The sequence below is a fragment of the Scyliorhinus torazame genome, chromosome 3 (assembly GCF_047496885.1).
Source record: "Scyliorhinus torazame isolate Kashiwa2021f chromosome 3, sScyTor2.1, whole genome shotgun sequence".
Lineage (NCBI taxonomy): Eukaryota > Metazoa > Chordata > Chondrichthyes > Carcharhiniformes > Scyliorhinidae > Scyliorhinus > Scyliorhinus torazame.
This window is the reverse complement of record NC_092709.1, coordinates 203464785-203487434: the sequence shown is the minus strand read 5'-3', so window position 1 is coordinate 203487434 and position 22650 is coordinate 203464785. Positions and strand designations below refer to the sequence as shown.

Below are 22650 nucleotides of genomic sequence, written 5' to 3'. Positions count from 1 at the left end.
GAAGCAATCTGAACAATTACTGCAGAAATCCTGAATTGTAAGTACGGAGTAGCATGTAAATTCTTAGACAGAATCTCAACACTGCTTTGTTACTTCCGCCACTGAAGGTGGACAGAGGTAATGATTTTGTCCCTGTTCGTTAGTCTGTAAACAATATATCTAAAAATCTAATGGACAGATTTCAATAAAATTTGGTACATAGATAGGGTATCGCTCAAGGAAGAACAATTAATTTTTGATAAAGGTGTAAATTTGGATCCTGGAACTTTTTAAAGGTTATTGTTAACATTGAAATATAGGACAAATTGACGTTTTCTTTCAAAAAGGATGATGTGGATCATTTTAGAATGTTGTGATAGTCTCAAGCAGCTGCGGTGGAATTTGTCACAGCAGTCAAAAAGTGAGTAGAGTTTTCAGAGCAAGCTGTTGGACTAAGAATGACCTACAGCCTCTTCAGTGCACAGAAAAGTCTTAATATGATTTATTTTCTGAGCTTTGTAGTTACAGAGCATCAACGAAGCAGGGAAAAGCCTCCAGGAAGAATTATGCAATTGTATAACAAGTTAAGTGTTGTGGAGCTATGTGCTCCATTGAGTGCCTTCTTCATTTGTGGCTGAAGAACTTCATTTGATAACCTCTAGAACAAGAGGTCACAGATATAGATTGAGAGGCAGTAGATTTAAAACGGAGATGAGGAGGAACTACTTCTTGCAGAGAGTGGTGAATTTGTGGAACTCGCAGCCCCATAGCGCGGTGGAGTCTGAATCATTAAATGGTTTCAAGATAGATAGATAAAATTCTGATTTTAAAATGGAGTTAAAGGGACATGGAAAACAGGTGGGGAGGTGGCTCTGAGTCCAGGAAGAGATCAGCCATGATCTGATTGCACAATGGAGCAGGCTTGAAGGGCTGAATTGCCTACTTCTGCTCCTAATTCCGATATACCTCCATATCAGAACCGGAAACATTGGTTACCTACAGTAGGTAATTTTTAAAAAAAATTTTTAAACGCATTTTATTCAAACTTTTATCAAGGTAGGTTACAGCAAATAAACACCCCGGGAAACATTCTTCCCAATAATCAACCAAACAGTTTGTACAGATTTTTCTCCTTTTTCACACACCTCATCACCCACCACCCTGCGATGAACAGCTCCTCAAACATGGTCACAAACATCCCCCACCTTTTATCAAACTCCCCTGCTGAGCCCCTTAACTCATACTTTACCTTCTCTAACCGCAGGAAGTCATGCAGGTCACCAAACCATGCTGCTACCCCCGGTGGAGATGCCAATCCCCACTCCAGCAAAATTCGTCGCCGTGCAATCAGAGAGGCGAAGGCCAAGACAACGGTCTTCCTCCTCTCCATGAGCTCCGGCTTCTCTGAAACCCCAAATATCGCCACCAAAGGGTCCGGGTCCACTCCCTCCTCCACTATCCTGGCTAAGACCGCGAACACTCCCGCCCAGAACCTTCCCAATTTTTTACAACCCCAAAACATGTGCGCATGATTCGCTGGCCCCCGCCCACACCTCTCACACTCATCTGCTACCCCCTGAAAGAACACACTCATTCTCGCCAGAGTCATATGCACCCTGTGCACCACCTTAAGCTGTATCAGGCTCCTCCTTGCACAAGAGGAGGTCCCGTTTACCCTTCGCAGTGCCTCGCTCCATACTTCCCAATTGATCTCCATTCCCAACTCCTCTTCCCATTTCTCCTTGATTTTTACCACCCGCCCGCCTCCCTGCTCCCCCAGCCACTTATATATATCCCCAATTCTTCCCTCCCCTTCCACATCTGGAAGCAGCAGTCGTTCCAGCAGGGTGTATCCCAGCAATCTAGGGAACCCCTTCCAGACCTTTTGTGCAAAGTCCCTAACCTGTAGATACCTGAACTCACTACCCCTCGGCAGCTCTACCCTCTCCCTTAGCTCCTCCAGACTGGCGAACCCTTCCTCCAAATACAAATCCCTCACCTTGACCAGCCCCACTTCCCTCCACCTCCTGTACACACTATCCATCCCCCCCCGGCTCAAACCCATGATTTTCGCACAGCGGCGTTAGCACCAACATCCCTTCCACCCTAAAATGCCTCCTCAGCTGATTCCATATCTTCACCGTGGACTGCACCAGTGGGCTCCCTGAATACCTATTCGGAGCAATTGGCAATGTTGCCATCACCATAGCCCTCAAACTAGATCCCTTACAAGATTCCTCCTCCAACCTAACCCACTCTACCCCTTCTCCTTCCCACTGCCGCACCTTGTCCACATCCGCCGCCCAATAATAATGAAGCAAGTTTGGCAACACCAACCCCTCCCTGCTGCCTCTGTAACCGGGTCCTCCCCAGCCTCGGTATCTTCCCCGCCCATAGAGTCAGAGATGATTGTGTCCACTTTCCGAAAAAAGGCCTTTGGTATAAAGATCGGGAGAGCCTGAAAGATAAACAAGAACCTCAGTAGAATATTTATTTTCACCACTTGGTCTCCTCCCCCCCCCCGCCCCCTCGCTACCTGAATCCCCAAGTGCCTAAACCTATCCCTCGCTACTGTAAATGGCATCCCCCCTAAATTAGCCCGCTGTGCCAGCTCATTCACCGGGAATACCTCGCTTTTCCCTACATAGATTGTAGCCCGAGAACCCTCCAAACCTCCCCACCTTTCCCATACTCTCCAACGGATCCATAACATACAGAAAGAGGTCATCGGCATAGAGCGATACCCGATGCTCCCTCTGTCCCCTCATTATCCCCTGCCACTCTGGCGACCCCGAGAGCCATTGCCAATGTCTCTATGGCCAGCGCAAACAGCAGCAGCGACAGGGGGCACCCCTGCCTCGTACCCCTGTGCAAGTCAAAGCTTCGTGAGCTCATATCATTCGTCCTCACCCTCACTCTTGGTGCCACATACAGCAACCGCACCCATGCCACAAATCTCGGCCCAAACCCAAACCTTTCCAAAACTTCGAACAAGTACCGTCACTCCACCCGATCAAATGCTTTCTCCACGTCCATGGACACCACCATTCCGGTACCAGAGCTCTCGACGGATTCATCACCACATTTAACAGCCGTCTTATATTACTCGCGAGCTGCCTGCCCTTCACGAAGCCTGTTTGATCTTCTGCAACCACCCCCGGGACACAATCCTCCATTTTCCCCGCCAACAACTTAGCCAATACTTTCACATCCGTGTTCAATAGTGATATGGTTCTATACGACCCACATTCCACCGGATCCTTCCCTTTTTTGGGGATTAGTGTGATTACTGCCTGCTTCATCGTCTCCGGCAACTCCCCCTTCATTAAACGCCCCCAACAGATGTGGTGCCAGGTCCGCCGCAAATTCCTCATAGAATTCTGCCGGGTACCCATCCAGCCCAGGGGCCTTCCCCGACTTCATACCCCTAATACTATCTAGCACCTCCCTCAGCCCCAGGGGCTCCTCCAACGCCTGCCTCTTTTCTTCCTCCACCTGGGGAAATTCCAGCTCGTCCAGAAACCACCCCATGTCCCCCTCCTTTCCTCCTGGGTCTGCCTCATAAAGTTCCTGGTAATACTCTTGAAATGCCTCATTTATCTTCCCTGGCTCTGACACCACATCCCCAGCCCGAATCTTCAATATCTCCCTGGACGCAGCCTGCCTCCGCAGCTGGTGCGCCAGCATGCAGCTCGCCTTCTCCCCATACTTGTATTGCCCCCCTCTTACCCTATGCAGTTTCCCTGCCGCCCTCCCGTTGTCAGCCTGTCAAATTGCCCCTGCAACTTTTTCCTCCTCGCCAATCCCTCCACGGTGGGCACCCTCGAATATTCCCTGTCCACCTCCACCATCTCGCTCACTAGACGGTCATGTTCCGCCCTCCTTTCCTTATTCGCACAAACCGTAAATGAGCTATTTCTCCCCGGACCACTGCCTTCAGTGCTTCCAAAAAAAAATGCCCGCCGACACCTCCCCATTCTGATCGAACTCCACATAATCCCTAATCGCCAACCGCATCTTATCACAAAAACCTCCATCCGCCAACAACCCCGAGTCAAACCTCCACCCCGGCCTCTGCGCTCGTCCCGTACTGAACCGAATATGCAGCCAGCGGGGTACGTGGTCCGAGATAACTATCCCCGCATACTCTGCCCCCTCCACCCCAACCAAAATCTCCCGACTCACTACAAAGTAATCAACAACCCTCGAATACACCTTCTAGACGTGTGAAAAGGAATACTCCCTTCCCCCTGGGTTCTGAAAGCGCCATGGATCCACCATACCCATCCTCTCCATAAACCCCCCCCAGCTCCCTTGCCATTCGTACCCTACCCATCGACCTGGGGCTCGATCAATCCACCCTCGGCTCCAGGACACATTTAATGTCTCCTCCCATGATCAACTGGTACGTGGCCAAATCGGGATTGCTGCCAACAACCCCCTCATAAAACCCACATCATCCCAATTTGGGGCGTACACATTTACCAACACTACAGGTGTTACCTTCCAATACCCCACTCACAATCACATATCTCACACCTGGATCCCTCACCTCCTTCTCACTCACGAATCTCATTTTTTTGCTCATTAAAATCGCCACATCCCTCGATTTCAAATCAAACACCGAGTGAAAAACCTGCCCGACCCACCCCTTCCTTAACCTAACCTGGTCCTTCACATGGAGGTGTGTCTCCTGCAAAAAGACAACCCCGCTTTCAAGCACCTGAGGTGCGCGAACACCCGCGACCTTTTAACCGGCCCATTCAGTCCCCGGACGTTCCACATTACCAACCTTACCGGAGGCTTGTGCCTCCAATCCCCTCTACCGTCCGTCATCTTCCCCACTTAACTCCCGCCCCTTTAATTCCACTCTGTACCTAGGCCATCCCAGATGGACCCTTTCTTCGCCCTTGACCATGTCATCTCTCACCCCCTGCCGTGTCGCAGAACCCCCCCCCGCTTTTCCCCTTCCCCTGGCCACCTCTCTTGGCCTTCTCCCGCACCACCTCACTTCCGTTCACCAGCATAACCTGCTAGCGCGGCTGTCCCTGCCCAAAGGCACATCCTAATGACCTCCCCCTCCCTCTTCCCCCCCCCAGCTCAAAGAAGAAGGCCTCCTGCTGGCCTTGCCCTCCCCCACCCAAACAAGGACTTCTCCTGTACTCCAGGTAGCCTTCTCCAAAAGCAAACAGATGTTAAACACAAACAATCCCATAAAACAGGAGGGAGGATGGGAACATCCATCCCCACATAAACTTTTCACCCCGACAACTCCTTACAATCTCAACATTGAGCAGAACCCCCCCCCCCAAAAAAAGGTGAAAATCCCCCAATCCCTACACCCACTTCAAATAGTGCCAGCACCCCGGTTCCCAAGCATTGTCCACTCAGTTCTCCCCCAGTTTATGCTCCTTAATGAAGTTTTCGGCCGCTTCTGGGGTCTCGAAATAATACTCCTGGCCTCCAAAGGTCACCCATAATTTCGCCGGGTAGAACACCCCAAACCTGATCTGCCGCCGGTACAGCACCGCCTTGGCCTTGTTGAAACCTGCCGGCCGTTTTGCCAACACGGTTCCGATGTCCTGATAAATCCAGACGTTATTTCCCTCCCAGTCGCAGCTACGCTTCTCCCTGGCCCACCGTAGAATTTTCTCTTTCTCCACAAATTTATGGAGTCTCACGATCACCGACCGCGGCGGCTCCCCAGCACTAGGCTTTTACCTCAGAGACCTATGCGCTCGGTCCACTTCAGGTGCGTTATCCAGCACTCCTTCTGCCACCAGTCCCGCCAGCATCCTCGAGACGTACCTGGTGGCACTCACACCTTCCACTCCTGCAGGCAGGCCCACTATTTGCAGGTTCTGCCTTCTCGAGACATTCTCCTGCTCCTCCAGCTTTGCCCTCAGCGTTTTACAAAGGTCTCCTAGGAGCTCCGCCTCCAGAGCCACCACACGATCGCTGTGGTCCGAGATCATTCCTTCCATCTCCCGAATCTGTGACTCCTGCACCTCCAAACACATCTCCATCCGCTCCAAAGTACTCTTCAGGGGTGCCACAGCTTCTGCAATGACCTTTGCATGATCCTCATGCATTTCTTTCCTCGGTTTATGGAATTCCTCCTTGATAAAAGTAATCAGTTCCTGTATCTGGGGCCTAACAGCTTGCCCCTCCCCCACCTGCATGCTGGAAGAGACTGTCTGTGAAGCACAAGACTGTTTCAACTTTTCAGCCAAACCTCTGTGTTTTCTGCCAGGTCCGGTGATCAGAAGACATACCATTCCAGGGGTAAACTACTCCTCTGACGTTCGGCTACGCCTTTTCATCAAAATTCCACCCAGATCTGGGTAAAAAGAGTCCTTTTCTGTGACTTTGAACAGGAACAGCCCTTTGTTACCAATCACTCCATGGTCACACGTGGAAGTCTACAGTAGGCAATTTCAACTAAATTGCTGGTTTATGGTAGAGTGAAGCCGAAATTTTTTTAATATTAACCAACTAAGTCATTGTGTAAACCCATGTTGTCTTGTTATTGCAGGTGTGGAGATATGATTTTGGCTGTCAATGGAAGGAGTACCTCTGGAATCAGTCATCCCTGTCTGGTGAAGATGCTCAAGGAAGCAAGGGGAAAAGTTATGCTCACTGTGGCATCCTGGCCTGGCAGCCATCTCTAGATTAGTGTACAGCAACTTAAGTCAGAGGATAGAGGCAATTGTATTGAAATGGCAATATAATTCTTACAAGTTATAAAACTTTGCTTTGAGTTCTGTGGCATTGCGTTAATTTTTTAATTATATATTTTGTGAAGAAAAAAATGCATAATGCACCTCAGAATGTGCAATTTTAAACTAGCTAAATGGGACTGAAATGCTCACTAATGCATTCTGGATTACAATAAACTTAAATTTTGCTGGTGAATGGATTCTTTGCAACTGTTGTTTAACAAAATGTCATGGTACAAACCTCCAGTGGAATCAGATATCAATGAACATTGAGTAGTAAGTTTTTTATTTGGAAAAAATAACTGGCGCAAGAATTACTTTTTGCTACAGTAAATCTTACGACATCTGTTGAATAAAGAAATCTTTTAGATGGTTAATCGTGTGACTGGAAAATTTCACGGTAAATATTCTTCAAGTATCGCTGAAGTAATATTTCTCCCTGCTCTACCTAAATTGCAAATATAGTGGCGATATCAATTTGTTGTATTTTCAGGAAGTATGTTACCATATTAATGATTTTGACTACCATTACTTTACAGTATGTGAAATTTGTTACATAATTTGTACATCTAAATGCATCAAGTCAGGGAGATTTCAGATGTATTATATTCAAGTGTTGCCCTCAATAGCAATCAAAATATATATATATTCCCTTAGTTGGCATGCATTAAATAAAAAGATAATTTTAAGTAGTTCTAGAGGTGCTGCAGGAACCTGCAGAACACAATGTACCATTACTTTTGTAGCTGGACACAAACCCACCAAGATGCCAGGAGGAATAAGTGGGCAACATGGACAAGAAACAAACTTGCTTAGCAACGGGCACAGCAAAATAGGAATATCCTGCACAGGATCTTCAGGAATGCTAAATCTCCAAACAACAATTGTTAAAAGTAAAACATCGATTTTTAAACAAAAAAAATCCCCAAATTTTATTAATCTTCAATAAACTAATACAAACATTGTAATTATGTTTTAATAACACAGTAGATGCTTAAAAGCACCACATACTTCAACAGTCTTGTCGGCTACTGAACGATTTTCAAGCATTTCCAACATTTCCTCTTTATCAGCAATGTAAGCCAATAGGGTAAGAAGGACCCGGCAATCTAATTACTGCTTGCAGCTTCACTGGGCGCTGGTTCCTGGGAAACTTCTTCGCTGGTTTCTTTATCTTCCTTGCTTCGCTTAGATTTCTTATGTTTGTGTCGTTTGTGGCCATCCACCTCTTCACTGTCATGGCGCCGTCTGCTGCTGCTATAGGACATAAATTATTACCGTCACTGTGATTTACTGCAGGGGGTATCTATTGCTCAAATCATGCCTTTCACACAGATCCCACTTTCCATGAGATGATAGGAGGTGAAATCAAATCCACAAATTTCAGATCGTTAGTCTACTTGACAAATAAATCAGGCTATCTTGAGCGTGGTTTGAATTTAGTAACCGATGAGTGAAATACAATTTCCAATTGAAGCCAAAAGTGAGCAGCTTTGCTCACTGATTGCAAGTGATTGGAAAATCATTTGCATGCTGCCTACAATTTTCACATACAAGGTCCGTGGAAGCTCTTAGCTCTTCTTTTAAAAAGGAATTAATCAGTATAGCAAATTAAACAATGGCCTTCTAATGGTGGGGTCTAGTTTCAAATCAAGCTAGATTAATGGCATGAAAGAAACCTCTATTGGCTGAAAAGAGTCCTACATGCATTGAATTTGGGCACTTGCAATCCAGTTCAGAATCAAAATGCATCTGCAGTATCAAACTAATTTTGAAGAACTGGCAATTTCACTTTAAAGGTAATAGGATGGTTACAGCAGGAAGCAGAAAAAAAAGGCATACTTTTGTAGTCGAGATTGCTGCAGAATAGGGGCACCTTAATATTGCATCTGGCTGTATTAGAACCTGGGAATCCATTAAGTGGGAAGGGTTTTGATCCACCTCACCAACATCCCTAATTGTGATCAGCATAAAAATAAAGTAAACCATGATTTCAATCAGTGTTTTAGTAACATATTTCGCTTCAAATATTTCTGTGCCTTTCTCGCCTGTTCATTCCCAGATGCATCAGAATTCTGAGCTGTGGGATGGGAGTACTATGCAGCTGCATTTTAAAGAATATTTAAAATATATTTGGTCTGCTAGAAGCAATTCGGTGGCTAAATTTTTGTTACCTTCTCGAAGATTTGTGTCTCCCTTCTTCTTTGTCCCGGTGTCGGCGTTCTTTGTGCCGATCTTCCTTTTCCCTGCTAACTTTTTCCCGATGATGGTATTCACGCTCATAGACTTTATCCGACGAGTAGTCTCTGTGCCGATACCGACCTTCTTCACTGTGCATAGAGAGAAAGAAACAATGTTTTATGTCTTGATGTGCTTACAACTTTCAAACATGACAGAGAAAGACAAAAGTTCTTCTATTTAAATATGTAATAGGTGTGGCTCCCCATTCACCATGTGCTGTACAAATCCTCGCTTTTGCAGTCTTTTACAATTTCTATCAAACATACACTACTCACTCTATAGCTGATTGTATTGGGCTGAGATAGTTCATTTACTTGTATTCATCAAAATCGGCTCAAAAGACAAAAATGGCCATCGGCCAATGGCCTGAATCCACAATTTTAGGCTTTTAACAGGCTGGGGTGATCAAAACCTTTCAGATGTATTTAGTTATTCTTCGGGGAGCAAGTCAAAATAAATAGCTAGTAGGATCAATAGGAAATAACAAAGTAAGCAAGTCATAGTTGATGTTATAGTAAGTCATAGTAAGGCATTTGATAAGGTTCCCTATAGTAGGCACAGTCAGAAAGTTAGGGGGCATGGGATACAGGGAACTGTGGCTGTCTGGATACAGAATTGGCTGGCCGAAAGAAGACAGCGAGTGGCATTGGATGGAAAGTATTCCACCTGGAGGGTGGTGACCAGTGGTGTCCTGCAAGGATCTGTTCTGGGACCTTGGCTCTTTGTGGTTTTTATAAATGATTTGGATGAGGAAGTGGAAGGGTGTGTTAGTAAGTTTGCCGATGACACGAAGGTTGGGGGAGTTGTAGATAGTGTTGAGGGTTGTCGCAGGTTACAACAGGACATTGACGCGGTGCTGAGAACTGGCAGATGGAGTTCAACCTTGATAAATGTGAAGTGATTCATTTTGGAAGGTCGAATTTGTATGCTGAATACAGGGTTAAAGGCAGGATTCTTGGAAGTGTGGAGGAACAGAGGAATCTTGGGGTCCACGTACATAGAACATAGTGCAGAAGGAGGCCATTCAGCCATCGAATCTGCACCGACCCACTTAAGCCCTCACTTACACCCTATCCCCATAACCCAATAACCCCATCTAACCTTTATTTTGGTCACGAAGGGCAATTTATTGCGGCCAATCTACCTAACCTGGACTTTGGGAGGAAACGGAGCACCCGGAGGAAACCCATGCAGACATGGAGAGAACGTTCTGACTCCACACAGTGACCCAGCGGGGAATCGAACTTGGGACCCTGGCGCTGTGAAACCACAGTGCCATCCACTTATGCTGCCCTATAGATCCCTCAAAGTTGCCAGCCAGGTTGATAGGGTTGTTAAGAAGGTGTATGGTGTGTTGGCTTTCATTAACAGAGGGATTGAGTTTAAGAGCCGCGAGGTTGACTTCCGGTTGCGGCTATGCCTAGGTAGGTTGCATGTTCGGCAGCTCCCGCCGGGAACGGATTTTTGGGCTCTCCAGAGGGGCCCCAACGGCAATTGTTCGATGGCTTCCAGTGTGGGAAGGTGACAGCAGGGTCCCCCCGACATTATATGGATTGGACCAGGAGTGGAGCAGTGAAAAAAGTGATCTTGGGGCAGTGAAAAGTGTGAGGGAGGAAAAGCAAGATGGCGACGGGTGGAGACCAAGCAGCATGGGCGCAGTGGTCGCAGGAGCAGGAGTTTCTTAAACGCTGCTTTGAGGAGCTGAAGACAGAAATGCTGGCGCCTATGAAGGCAGCGATTGAGAAGCTTGTGGAGACCCAGAAGGCCCAAGGGGCGGCGATCCGGGAGGTGCGGCAAAAAGCCTCGGAGAACGAGGATGAGATCTTGGGCCTGGCGGTGAAGGTGGAGGCGCACGAGGCGCTGCACAAGAGGTGGGCGGAAAGATTAGAGGATGTGAAGAATAGGTCGAGGAGGAAGAATCTTCGGATTCTGGGTTTCCCTGAAGGAGTGGAGGGGCCCGATGTCGGGGCATACATGAGCACGATGCTCAATTCGCTGATGGGCGCGGGAGCTTTCCCGAGGCCCCTGGAGCTAAATGGGGCTCATCGGGTCCTGGCAAGGAGACCCAAAGCCAATGAGCCGCCAAGGGCTGTAGTGGTGAGGTTCCACCGCTTTACGGACAGAGAGTGTGTCCTGAGATGGGCCAAAAAAGAGCGGAGCAGCAGGTGGGAGAACACGGAGATCCGAATTTACCAAGATTGGAGTGCGGAGGTGGCTAGGAAGAGGGCTGGTTTCAATCGGGCTACGGCGGTGCTCCATCGGAAGGGGGTGAAGTTCGGTGTGTTGCAGCCAGCGCGATTGTGGGTCACGTTCCAAGATCGGCACCACTATTTTGAAACGCCCGATGAGGCATGGAACTTTATACAGACTGAAAAGTTGGACTCAAATTGAGGGTTTGGCGTGGGGGGATGTTTACTGTGTTCACTGTGTTTATTACATTTGGGGAATGTTCTTTTGGTTTGAGTGCTGGGTGGGGATGGGTGAATGGATTTGATGTGGGAGCTCTGGGAGAGTGTGGGCGTCGATGTTGGAGGGGCAGGCCCCCGCGGAGGAAGAGGGGGAGCGGGGTGTTGGGGGTAAGGCCGCAAAAAGGAGCTGCGCCAGAGGGGGCGGGGCCGGCTCAGGAAAGCGCGGGCTTTTTCCCGCGTTAGGGTAGGACTGGGGGGGGGGGGGGGGGGGGCGGTGCTGGAGAGGAGCGCACACTGACTGCCAAGGGGAGGGGGGATTCTCACACTGGGAGGTCGATGGAATGGCGGGAGAGGCCGGGGTCAGCAGGAGTTAGCTGACTTATGGGAGTGTTATGGGGGAGCAAAATGGCTAGATGTGGATCTAGCGGGGGGAGGGGGGGGGGGGGAAACAGGGTTGCTGCTGCATTGGCCAAAGGGGAGCTGGACGTAGGAGAGGTGGTCGGGGCGGGGGTCCGCCACTTGGGGGACTGGAGGGTGCGGGAGGCGCGGGCACGTGGCTGGCCTAGAAAAGGAGATGGCTAGTCGGCGGGGGGGGGGCGGTAAGCCCCCCAATCCGGCTGATAACTTGGAATGTGAGGGGCCTGAACGGGCCGGTCAAGAGGGTCCGGGTGTTCACGCACTTAAAGGGACTGAAAGCAGATGTGGTTATGCTCCAGGAGACACATTTGAAGGTGGCAGATCAGGTTAGGCTGAGAAAGGGATGGGTAGGGCAGGTCTTCCATTCAGGGCTGGATGCGAAGAACAGAGGGGTGGCAATACTGGTGGGGAAGCGGATGTCGTTTGAGGCAATGAATATTGTAGTGGATAATGGAGGTCGATATGTGATGGTGAGCGGTAGGTTGCAGGGGGTGCGGGTGGTACTGGTGAACGTATATGCCCCGAATTGGGATGATGCCGGATTTATGAAACGCATGCTGGGTCGGATTCCGGATCTGGAGGTAAGAAGCTTGATAATGGGGGGGGGGGGGGGACTTCAACACGGTGCTGGACCCAGCACTGGACCGTTCTAGGTCCAGGACGGGTAAGAGGCCGGCTGCGGCCAAGGTGCTCAGGGGGTTTATGGACCAGGTGGGGGGAGTGGACCCATGGAGGTTTGTCAGGCCGCTGGCCAGGGAATTTTCCTTCATTTCCCACGTCCATAGAGCCTACTCCCGGATAGACTTTTTCATTTTGAGTAGGGCGCTAATCCCGAAAGTGGAGAGAACGGAATATTCGGCCATAGCCATCTCGGACCACGGCCCGCATTGGGTGGAGCTGGAGTTGGGGGAGGAGAGGGACCAGCGCCCGCTGTGGTGCCTTGATGTGGGACTGTTGGTGGATGAGGTGGTGTGCGGGGGCGCATTGAAAGATATTTAGAGGCCAACGACAACGGGGAGGTGCAGGTGGGGGTAGTCTGGGAGGCGCTGAAGGCGGTGGTCAGGGGAGAGCTAATCTCCATTAGGGCCCACAGGGAGAAGAGAGAGGGGAGGGAGAGGGAGAGGTTGGTGGGGGAGATTTTAAGGGTGGACAGGAGGTATGCAGAGGCCCCCGAGGAGGGGCTACTCGGGGAGCGCCGGAACCTCCAGACGGAGTTCAACCTGTTGACCACAGGGAAAGCAGAGGCACAGTGGAGGAAAGCGCAGGGGGCGACGTATGAGTATGGGGAGAAAGCAAGTCGGATGCTGGCACACCAGCTTCGCAGCGAGGGAGATTGGTGGAGTTAAGGATAGAGTGGGGAATACGGTGCGGAGTGCGGTGAGAATATACAAGGTATTTAGGGACTTCTATGGGGATCTGTACAGGTCTGAGCCCCCAGCGGGGGAGGAGGGGATGCGACGATTCTTAGATCAGCTGAGGTTCCCGAGGGTGGAGGAGAAGGAGGTGGCTGGTTTGGAGGTGCCGATTGGGCTGGAGGAGCTGGTTAAAGGATTGGGGAGCATGCAGGCGGGGAAGGCCCCGGGGCCGGATGAGTTCCCGGTTGAATTCTACAGGAAATACGTGGACCTGCTGGGCCCGTTGCTAGTGAAGACTTTCAATAAGGCGAGGGAGGGGGGTACCTTGCCTCCGACAATGTCTAGGGCACTGATTTATTTGATCCTGAAGCGGGACAAGGATCCACTGCAATGTGGGTCGTATAGACCAATCTCGCTCCTCAATGTTGATGCTAAGTTGTTGGCAAAGGTGCTGGCTACGAGAATTGAGGACTGTGTCCCGGGGGTGATCCATGAGGACCAGACGGGATTTGTGAAGGGTAGGCAATTAAATACAAATGTGCGGAGGCTCTTCAATGTGATTATGATGCCCCCGGTGGAGGGGGAGCGGGGGTAGTGGCAGCTATGGACGCGGAGAAGGCCTTTGACCGGGTGGAGTGGGAGTATCTTTGGGAAGTGTTGCGGAGGTTTGGGTTCGGGGAGGGGTTCATCAGCTGGGTCAGGCTGCTATAAAGAGCCCCAGTGGCTTGTGTGGCTACGAATCGGCGGAGGTCGGAGTACTTTCGGCTGTACCGGGGGACGAGGCAGGGGTGCCCCCTGTCCCCCTTGTTGTTTGCACTGGCAATTGAGCCTCTGGCCATGGCACTAAGGGAGTCCAGGAAATGGAGGAGGAACACCGGGTGTCGTTGTATGCTGACGACCTGTTGCTGTATGTGGCAGATCCAGTGGAGGGAATGGCGGAGGTCATGCGGATCCTAAGGGAGTTTGGGGACTTTTCGGGGTATAAACTCAACGTGGGGAAGTGCGAGCTCTTTGTGGTGCATTCAGGGGTCCAGGGAAGGGGGATAGACGAGCTACTGCTGAGGAGGGCGGAAAGGTGCTTTTGGTACCTAGGGATCCAAGTAGCTATGAGTTGGGGGGCCCTGCACAAGCTCAATTTGACGCGGTTGGTGGAGCAGATGGAGGAGGATTTTAAAAGATGTGATATGCTGCCACTCTCACTAGCGGGTAGGGTGCAGTCGGTCAAAATGACGGTCCTCCCGAGGTTTCTCTTTGTGTTCCAGTGCCTTCCCATTCTGATCCCCAAGGCCTTTTTCAAACAGGTAAGTAGGAGCATCATGGGTTTTGTGTGGGCGAATAAGACCCCGGGGGTGAGGAGAGTTTTTCTGGAGCGTAGCGGGGACAGGGGGGGGGCTGGCGCTGCCGAATTCGTGCGGCTATTATTGGCGGCCAATGTGGCGATGATCCGTAAGTGGGGGGTGGAGGGAGAGGGGGCAGCGTGGAAGAGGTTGGGGATGGCGTCCTGTGTGGGCACGAGCCTGGGGGCGCTGGCGACGGCACCGCTGCCGCTCTCGCCAACAAGGTACACCACGAGTCCGGTGGTGGCGGCGACGTTGAAGATCTGGGGGCAGTGGTGGCGACACAGGGGCGAGGTGGGAGCCTCAGTTTGTTCCCCGATCCGGGGGAATCATCGGTTCGTCCCGGGAGGGATGGATGGGGGGTTTCGGAGCTGGCATCGGGCAGGGATTAGAAGAATGGGGGACCTGTTCATCGATGGGACGTTTGCGAGCCTAGGGCGCTGGAGGAGAAGTTTGGGTTACCCCCGGGAAACGCTTTCAGGTACATGCAAGTGAGGGCATTTGTGAGGCGGCAGGTCCCGGCACAGGGGATTCAGGACAGGGCGATTTCGGGTGTATGGGTTGGAGAAGGCAAAGTTTCTGTGATTTACCAGGAGCTGAAGGAAGAGGAGGAGGCCTCGGTGGAGGAGTTAAAGGGCAAGTGGGAGGAGGAGCTTGGGGAGGAGATAGATGAGGGTCTGTGGGCTGATGCCCTGAATAGGGTTAATTCTTCCCCCTCTTGCGCCAGGCTCAGCCTAATACAGTTTAAAGTTACTCACAGAGCGCATATGGCAGGGGCGAGGTTGAGTAGGTTCTTTGGGGTGGAGGACGGGTGTGGGAGGTGCTCGGGAAGCCCGGCAAATCACGTCCATATGTTCTGGTCGTGCCCGGCACTGGAGGGGTTTTGCGAGGACAATGTCCAAGGTGGTGAAAGCCCGGGTCAAGCCGAGCTGGGGGTTGGCATTATTTGGGGTAACGGCCGAGCCGTGAGTACAGGAGGCGAAAGAGGCCGGTATTCTGGCCTTTGCGAACCTGGTAGCCCGGTGGAGGATTTTGCTATTATGGAAAGATGCGAAGCCCCCTAGTGTGGAAGCTTGGATCAATGACATGGCAGGGTTCATCAAGCTGGAGAGAATAAAGTTTGCCTTACGAGGGTCTGTGCAGGGGTTCCTCAGGTGGTGGCAACCGTTCCTAGACTATCTCGCTGAGCGTTAGGAGGTGGTCAGCAGCAGCAGCCCAGGGGGCGTTTGGGTGGGTGGGGGGCTTCCCTTTTGGCGCTTTTAAATGTCATATGGGGGCTTATTGTATATGGGGGAAATCCAATGTATAATTTTTGATTGTTGTGTTCTTGTTTCTTTCTTTTTGTTGGGGGGGGGGGGGTTTGTTGAAAATCTGTTGAAAATTTTGAATATATATATATATTTTTTTTTAAAAGAGCCGCGAGGTTTTGCTGCAGCTTTACAAAACCCTAGTTATACCACACTTGGAATAGTGTATCCAGTTCTGGTCGCCTCATCGTAGGAAGGATGTGGATGCTTTGGAGAGGGTACAGAGGAGATTTACCAGGATGCTCCCTGGATTGGAGGGCATGTCTTATGAAGAAAGGTTGAGGGAGCGAGGGCTTTTCTCACTGGAGCGAAGGAGGCAGAGAGGTGACTTGATAGAGATGTACAAGGTGATGAGAGGCATGGATAGAGTGGATAGCCAGAGACTTTTCCCCAGGGGAAATACTTTTAAGGTGATTGGAGGAAGGTATAGGGGAGATGTCAGAGGTAGGTTCTTTAAACAGAGAGTGGTGGGTGTGTGGAATGCACTGCCAGCAGAGGTGGTGGAGTCAGAGTCATTAGGGACATTTAAGCGACTCTTGGACAAGCACATGGACAGCAGTAAATTGAAGGGGTGTAGGTTAGATTGATCTTAGATTAGGATAAATGGTCGGCACAACATCTAGGGCTGAAGGGCCTGTACTGTTCTCTGTTACACTGATTGACAATTCTCCACCAAAGTTCCAGCTACCAGTCATGCCATACTATACAGGCCTATTAAAATCAACAGCCTATTATTTAGATTCAGTTGGCAAGTTAGATGCATTTGCAACATTGCAATTTTTCTTAAAGAATCAAAACTGTTGGGTTACACCTCATGCCATTCTTTAAAAAAGTGAGGTATTCACTAAAGTGACTAAAAAATAGGTTTAAAAGTTCCTCTTATCTATTCAAGGCAAAGCAATTTGGTAATTAAAGGCTTTTTGAAAGCCACATTGCTGAAGCGGATAGAAAAACTCAATGAAGCTAGTAGCAACATTGCATTGCTACAAATGAGCAAGTCGACAAACATGTGTGCAAGGAGCAAATGTTGTTAAATCCCTGATTTCAGATGGGGACATTACAATATCATAAGAAATAAGAGCAGGAATAGGCCACTTGGCCCATCCAGCCTGCTCCATCCACCATTCCGTAAGGTCACGGCTGATGGATTGATGGTCTCAACTGCAATTTCCTGCCTGTCCACTAATCCCCGACTCCCTAGTCATTCACAGATTTATCTAACTCTGCCTCGAGTTCATTCACTGACTCAGGCTCCACTGCTCTCTGGGGATCAGAATTCCTCAGGTAAACAACCCTTGGACTGAAGAAATTCCTCCTCAATATAGTCTTAAATGGGAGACCCGTTATTTTTAAAGACACATTTAAGAGATGACAAACACATTTTTCAACAGCTATGAAATCTGCAATCCCCCGGGTCCATATGGCCAACTCTGGTCAAAATTCTGCAATTCCAGAATTGGTAGTGTGGCTATGATTCATAGAAAGTAAAACATGCTTCAGACATCAAGAATGCTGAGTGTTTGACTGGTGAAGGAAGATGACTTGTAGGAGTCAGCTTGCTTAGAAACAACATGTGGCTTTGAGCATTCACAAAAAATCTGCCAATGCTGTAAAGAAGCCAAGAGAAGCAGTCAACAGCATTCCAACACTTTTTGAAAAGGCATTTGACAAATTAGAATTCTACATATATTTCCTATGACAAATAGTTTTAGTAATATTAGTCATTGATACATTTGTTAGTCATTAGATCATTAGTGCTGACAGGAAAGCAACAATTTACTGATTATGCAGCATCTTAATACTGGCAACAGAATGACTTTTAGCTTTCTCTGAAGGAAATGAAAACTCATTAGTTTGTGTGGCATAAAAAGCAAGTGGAAGAAAATATTGAAATCATTCACAGGAAGATGCAAATCTCAGAACAGTGTCAACTTACAACAATTTAAGGTTATTAAAAAGCAAACAGATCAAGATCAAATATGGTCTCAATACTATCAATAAAGGTTTAATAGCCATGATGAAGAAAACAAAAGACTGTGCACCACACAGACCTGATCTTTTTCTGTATGCACCTGCTTGCAGTAAATGGCATTGGTAAGAATTCTGGTCACAAACATTTTGTGTCTGGATTACTTTCACAATCTGAATAAGCCACTTTTTGATGTTTGGCTGTGATGTTCAGAGGTTTGCTCACCGTTGCACATCTTGTGCAGAGGATGAACAGGTCAGAGGATCTCTGGTGATGTTTGTTTCTGGGCTTGGCTGAACCCTATTTTACTTTACAAAAAAATATTTTGTACAGTCGGCTGTCATCAGTCAAAGCCTCACGCCACAAACCACACCAATTAAAGGCCAGGCTTCTCCTATTCAAATATTAACATCTGGTAAATTTCAAATAACTTAAATTTGCGTTGTCATACTCAATGCTCAATACAACACACTGCCCAGTTGCAGAAATGTTCAAGCAGTTTGAACATAGTCACTCTCCTTACCATTGTTCTGTAGTCTAAAACAGACAGAAGTTTGCTAATCATTGTAATTTGAAAAACGAATGAAACAGATACCACATTAATGTCATTGGACAAAAATGTTGTACACATTATAGAAAGATGGATATATTTGTAATAGTGCTTAGCCATGCTGTCAAAATTGCTTAAGAGGCAAATAACTTTTTCTGGTTTTTCCAAATCTTCAATCTCACCTAAATTATTCAAATATATTTTCAGCCCACCTCCCACTTATTTAAAATGCAATCTTAACCTTCTTCTTACCATTTCAAAGACCTTTTTGAGTTATTCACATGCATTTCAAGATGGTTTTCCATACTTCCCACAATCACTTGGACCTTGAACAAGTTGCCACCCCATGGCTTGGACCTGGAGGACCATACTAGTCCGTATCAGAACTCAGCATCAAAACCATGTCAGAAACTGCCCATTCCAGATGTGACTATCAGCTTGCCCTTCAGTGACAGAAATCAATTTTTAAACTTGATAACTTCCAACTGAGAATTATTATTTAATGGCTTACATTATACATAATGTAAGCCATTAAATAAAACTATGTATACACACACCAACTATATACACACACCAGTATAATATAACTATATATACACCAACTGCACTGGGGGGGTGTGAGCAGCTGAAATTAGTTGAAAACGATTGAGCAATTTAACAAAACACATTTGTACATGTTTCTCTTCCCATTTTTTCCCTGTTCGTTCTGGAGTGCCCCGACGATGCGCACTTGGTCCCCAATTTCTCATCTACATGCTGCTCCTCCGTGACAACATCCGAAAACACGTCAGGATGCACATCAATGCAGACAACAGCCAGTTCTTCCTCACCACCACCACTCTTGACTGCTCCATTGTCTCCGATTTGTCACATCTCTTATCCAATGAACATAAATGTCCTCCAACTAAATACTGGGAAGACTAACATAATTCCTCACGGTGGCACAGTGGTTAGCACCGCTGCCTCACAACGCCAGGAACCCAAGTTCAATTTTGGCTTTGGGGCTCTGTGGAGTTTGCATGTTCTCCCCGTGGCTGCGTGGGTTTGCTCCAGTTTCCTCCCACAATCCAAAGATGTGTAGGTTAGGTGCAGTTACAGGGATAGGGCAGGGGAGTGGGCCGAGATAGGCTGCTCTTTAAGAGGGTCGGTGCAGACTCGCTGGGCCGAATGGTCCCCTTCTACACTGTAGGGATTCTATGGAATGGTCTTCAGTTCCCACCACAAATTTACTTCCCTCGCCACTGACTCACTCTTTCCCTGGTCACTTTATGAGGTAAACTATGGTGTTCGCAACTGTGGCACCCTATTTGTCTCTAAACTGACCCATATCCTTTCCATCACCTAGACTGCTTACATTCACTTTCTGTGGCATTACCTGTACCCTCCTCTATTGTGGCTCAACTGCTGCTGAAACTCTTATCCATACCTTAGTTACTTTTACAGTCAACTATTCCAATGTTCCCCTGACTGGTGTGCCACCTTGCACCCTCTGTAAACACAAGATCACAAAAAGCCTTGCTGTTGGTTTCTAAATTCAAGTATTGTTCATCTGCTGACCTACATTGGTTTCCTGTCTGGCAATGCCTCAATTTTAAAATGCTCATCCTAGTTTTGAAATCCGTCCATGACTTCAACTGTTTCTACATCTGTGACCTCCTCTAGTCCAAAAATCCTCCGATCTCTGCCAACCTCCTTCTGATCTCCTTGTACCTCCCTGATTTTCTTTCTTCCACTATTCAAAGCTTTATATTCTGGAATTTCCTTCCTAACCCATAGCGCTCTGTATGTCTTGTCCTGATTTTAGAGGTTCCTTGAAAGTTTTGGAGACCTGTCTTAATATCTCTTCTGCTGCTCAGTGTCAAATTATGTCTGATAACTACTCCTGTGATGCGCTGGAGATGTTTTACTATGTTAAAAGTTCTATATAAATGCAGATTGTTATATTATGACTGGTAGCTTTCTGTACTATTACAATCCTTATGGGGGAGCCATGAAACCAAAATAGCTCAATTTACCAAATGATCTGCAAAGAAGAAATTACCAACAAGATTTCACTTTTTGTACCTCTTACTTCAACACTAATTAAAAACAGCATAAATAAATGTGAATTAGAAGGCGAAGATACTTCAGCTAAAAATATAAATTTCACATTAAATAATTGATTTAACAAAGACACATTTTATACAACCAAAAGCATTTCCCTTCAGCATGTATGGCATTACGTAGCTAAATAGTTCTGCAATATGCTGTTCCTTGTTCATACAGGATAGGGCAGGCATCTTATCCGACAACAGCTTTTGCCTCAGAGTTTCAGGGGTACAATTATCAGAAAGGCACGCTACAAACCTTTCCTCCCTTGGGTCACCGTCAGGCCTTCAAGATGGCATAGCTTTCCAGAGTTCCTTTTCAACAAACCAACAGTTCAGCTATCTCTGGAGGAAGGGGGGGGGGTGAAGAAACACCACACTTAACCGTTTGGCAGCTTCAATCTATTCACACAGCTTTTCAAGTCTTAGACCTTTTTTGAGCCAACTTGGACATTGACAGAAAACGAGACTGTGACAGAAAACTAGACTGGAGTTCTTGGAGGCAAACAGAAAAAACTGACCTCCCCCTGAGAGGGATATGCCTATATTCCTCACGAGAATTTTGAGATACTCCTCTTTCTGTTGCTGTCTGCTTTTCCTGTGTGTCGGTTTATGGGTCTTCACCCTCCAGCCCCATCTGCTTGTAGCAGTCATTTGTATCTGGCCACATGAGTTTGTATCGCAACTTCTTGTCTGGCAATGCCAGTATTTCTTATTATTCAAGAAAAAGACACCAAAACCCATTGAAACTGTCAGACTTGCTGGGGGTGGTTGCTCGTAGCAGGGGTAGTAGCGGGTTGTGACTTGGTGTGTGTCCCCTCAGGATCAGAATGGCCTGGCCTAGGCCGCCATTGCTGCAATTGGTCTTTTAAATGCAGCCCTTTGATTCTACTTACAAGCTCCTGGCTGCTCATATTGCTGAGTGCTGCCTGTATCCTCTGAATGCTCACTCTGGATGCCCACCCAGACCTCCCCTCTGGACACCATCATACCCCAGCTATTGCATCAAGTGGATGGGTGTGGCAAAGCTCAATCAGGGGCCCACTAGGTGTTAGCACTCCTCAGAAGCGATGCCCCATTGCAGAGGAAGGTATTCAGCAACACTCATCCTAACCAGAGGACATTTGCACTTTTGGTCTTTGGAGCCCTCCCTGGTCTTTGCCCCTCTCAGGGAAGAAGCCTCACCAGTGACCTCCACCCCTCGGGATCACCAGCTGTCTCCTACAGGCAAGACTGGCAGCGTTGAGTGCCTCTGGCACCAACTCCCAGGCACTGTTCAGGAGGGCAGGCTCGAGTCTGCAGCCTACCCTTGGGAAGAGGGTGTTATTCGTTCCACACTGGCATGGAGCTGGGGGGTCCACCTTGGACTCCCGACCTCGGGGGGCAGGTCTTCTGTGAGCTATCTTGGTGGCTGCAGCGAGTATGGGGGAAGTGGAGCGTTTAAAAACAGCTCCAGCTGCCTGGCTCTTTGGAGTTAACTCCGGTCCCAGTGGTTAGAATGCCCGCTGGGCTGGGACTTGATCTGAATTCGCACTGCAGAGTGCTAGCCCATTTGCATGTCAGGATTCTCTCAACGCATAGTGCCCCCAACAGGAACAGGAATCGCACACAATTCAGTCCTGGTGTCAAGATGAAATGGAAAATCCTGCCCTATGAAACCAATAGCCACAAACTATTGAATATGTCAGATACTTCTGCAAATGTGATGCTCGGAAATTAATATTTTGAACTTATTTTGTAATGCACTATTGTCATCCTTTAGCTGCATAATTTCTTTCAAGGATTACACAAAACCTCAAGACCAGCGAACAACCATTTACAAAGCTTTGACAAAGAGTCACCCAGACTCAAAACATTAGGTCCCTTCCCTCTCCACAGATGTTGTCAGACGTGCTGAGATTGTCCAGTATTTTCTGCTTTTGTTTCAGATTCCAGCATCCGCAGTAATTTGCTTTTATCGCTACCTTGTTTACCTCACTTTCCTCATTTAAGACACTTCTTAAAACCTACCTCTTTGACCAAGCTTTTGGTCATCTGACCCATTACCTCTATGTGGTTCAGTTTCATACTTTGTTTTATAATGCTCGTGTAAAACATCTTGGGATGTTTCATTACGTTAAAGGTGCTATATAAATATAAATTGTTGCAGATGAGGAGCAGTGATTGTACTGCAATCAACTTATGTATTAAAAAATGGCCGAAAAGATGTAAATAACTAGAAAGTTTTCTGCCATCACCTTGGAATCATTATAATGATCGCACAGTAAGCTACAGGCTTACA

At 48.0% G+C, this 22650-nt stretch overlaps 2 protein-coding genes across 10 annotated transcripts in view; one reads left to right on the top strand and one right to left on the bottom strand.

The window, feature by feature from the left end:
- Positions 1–6894, top strand: part of lnx1 (ligand of numb-protein X 1) — a 351286-nt gene extending 344392 nt beyond the window's left edge. For all 5 annotated transcript variants that reach the window (XM_072496765.1, XM_072496762.1, XM_072496764.1 and 2 more), the window contains one exon: positions 6515–6894. In XM_072496765.1, the coding sequence (XP_072352866.1) occupies positions 6515–6650 (136 nt within the window). In that variant the 3' untranslated portion in view covers positions 6651–6894. The remainder of the gene's footprint in view (positions 1–6514) is intronic.
- A 73-nt stretch (positions 6895–6967) lies between these two features.
- The window catches only part of fip1l1a (FIP1 like 1a (S. cerevisiae)), a 139521-nt gene continuing 123838 nt past the window's right edge, over positions 6968–22650 (bottom strand). For 4 of the 5 annotated variants that reach the window (XM_072496767.1, XM_072496769.1, XM_072496771.1 and 1 more), the window contains exons 15-16: positions 8873–9028; positions 6968–7955 (exon numbers count right to left, since the gene is read on the bottom strand). In XM_072496767.1, coding sequence (XP_072352868.1) covers positions 7808–7955; positions 8873–9028 — 304 coding nt within the window. In that variant the 3' untranslated portion in view covers positions 6968–7807. The remainder of the gene's footprint in view (positions 7956–8872; positions 9029–22650) is intronic. The other variant, XM_072496770.1, reaches the window with a different exon arrangement.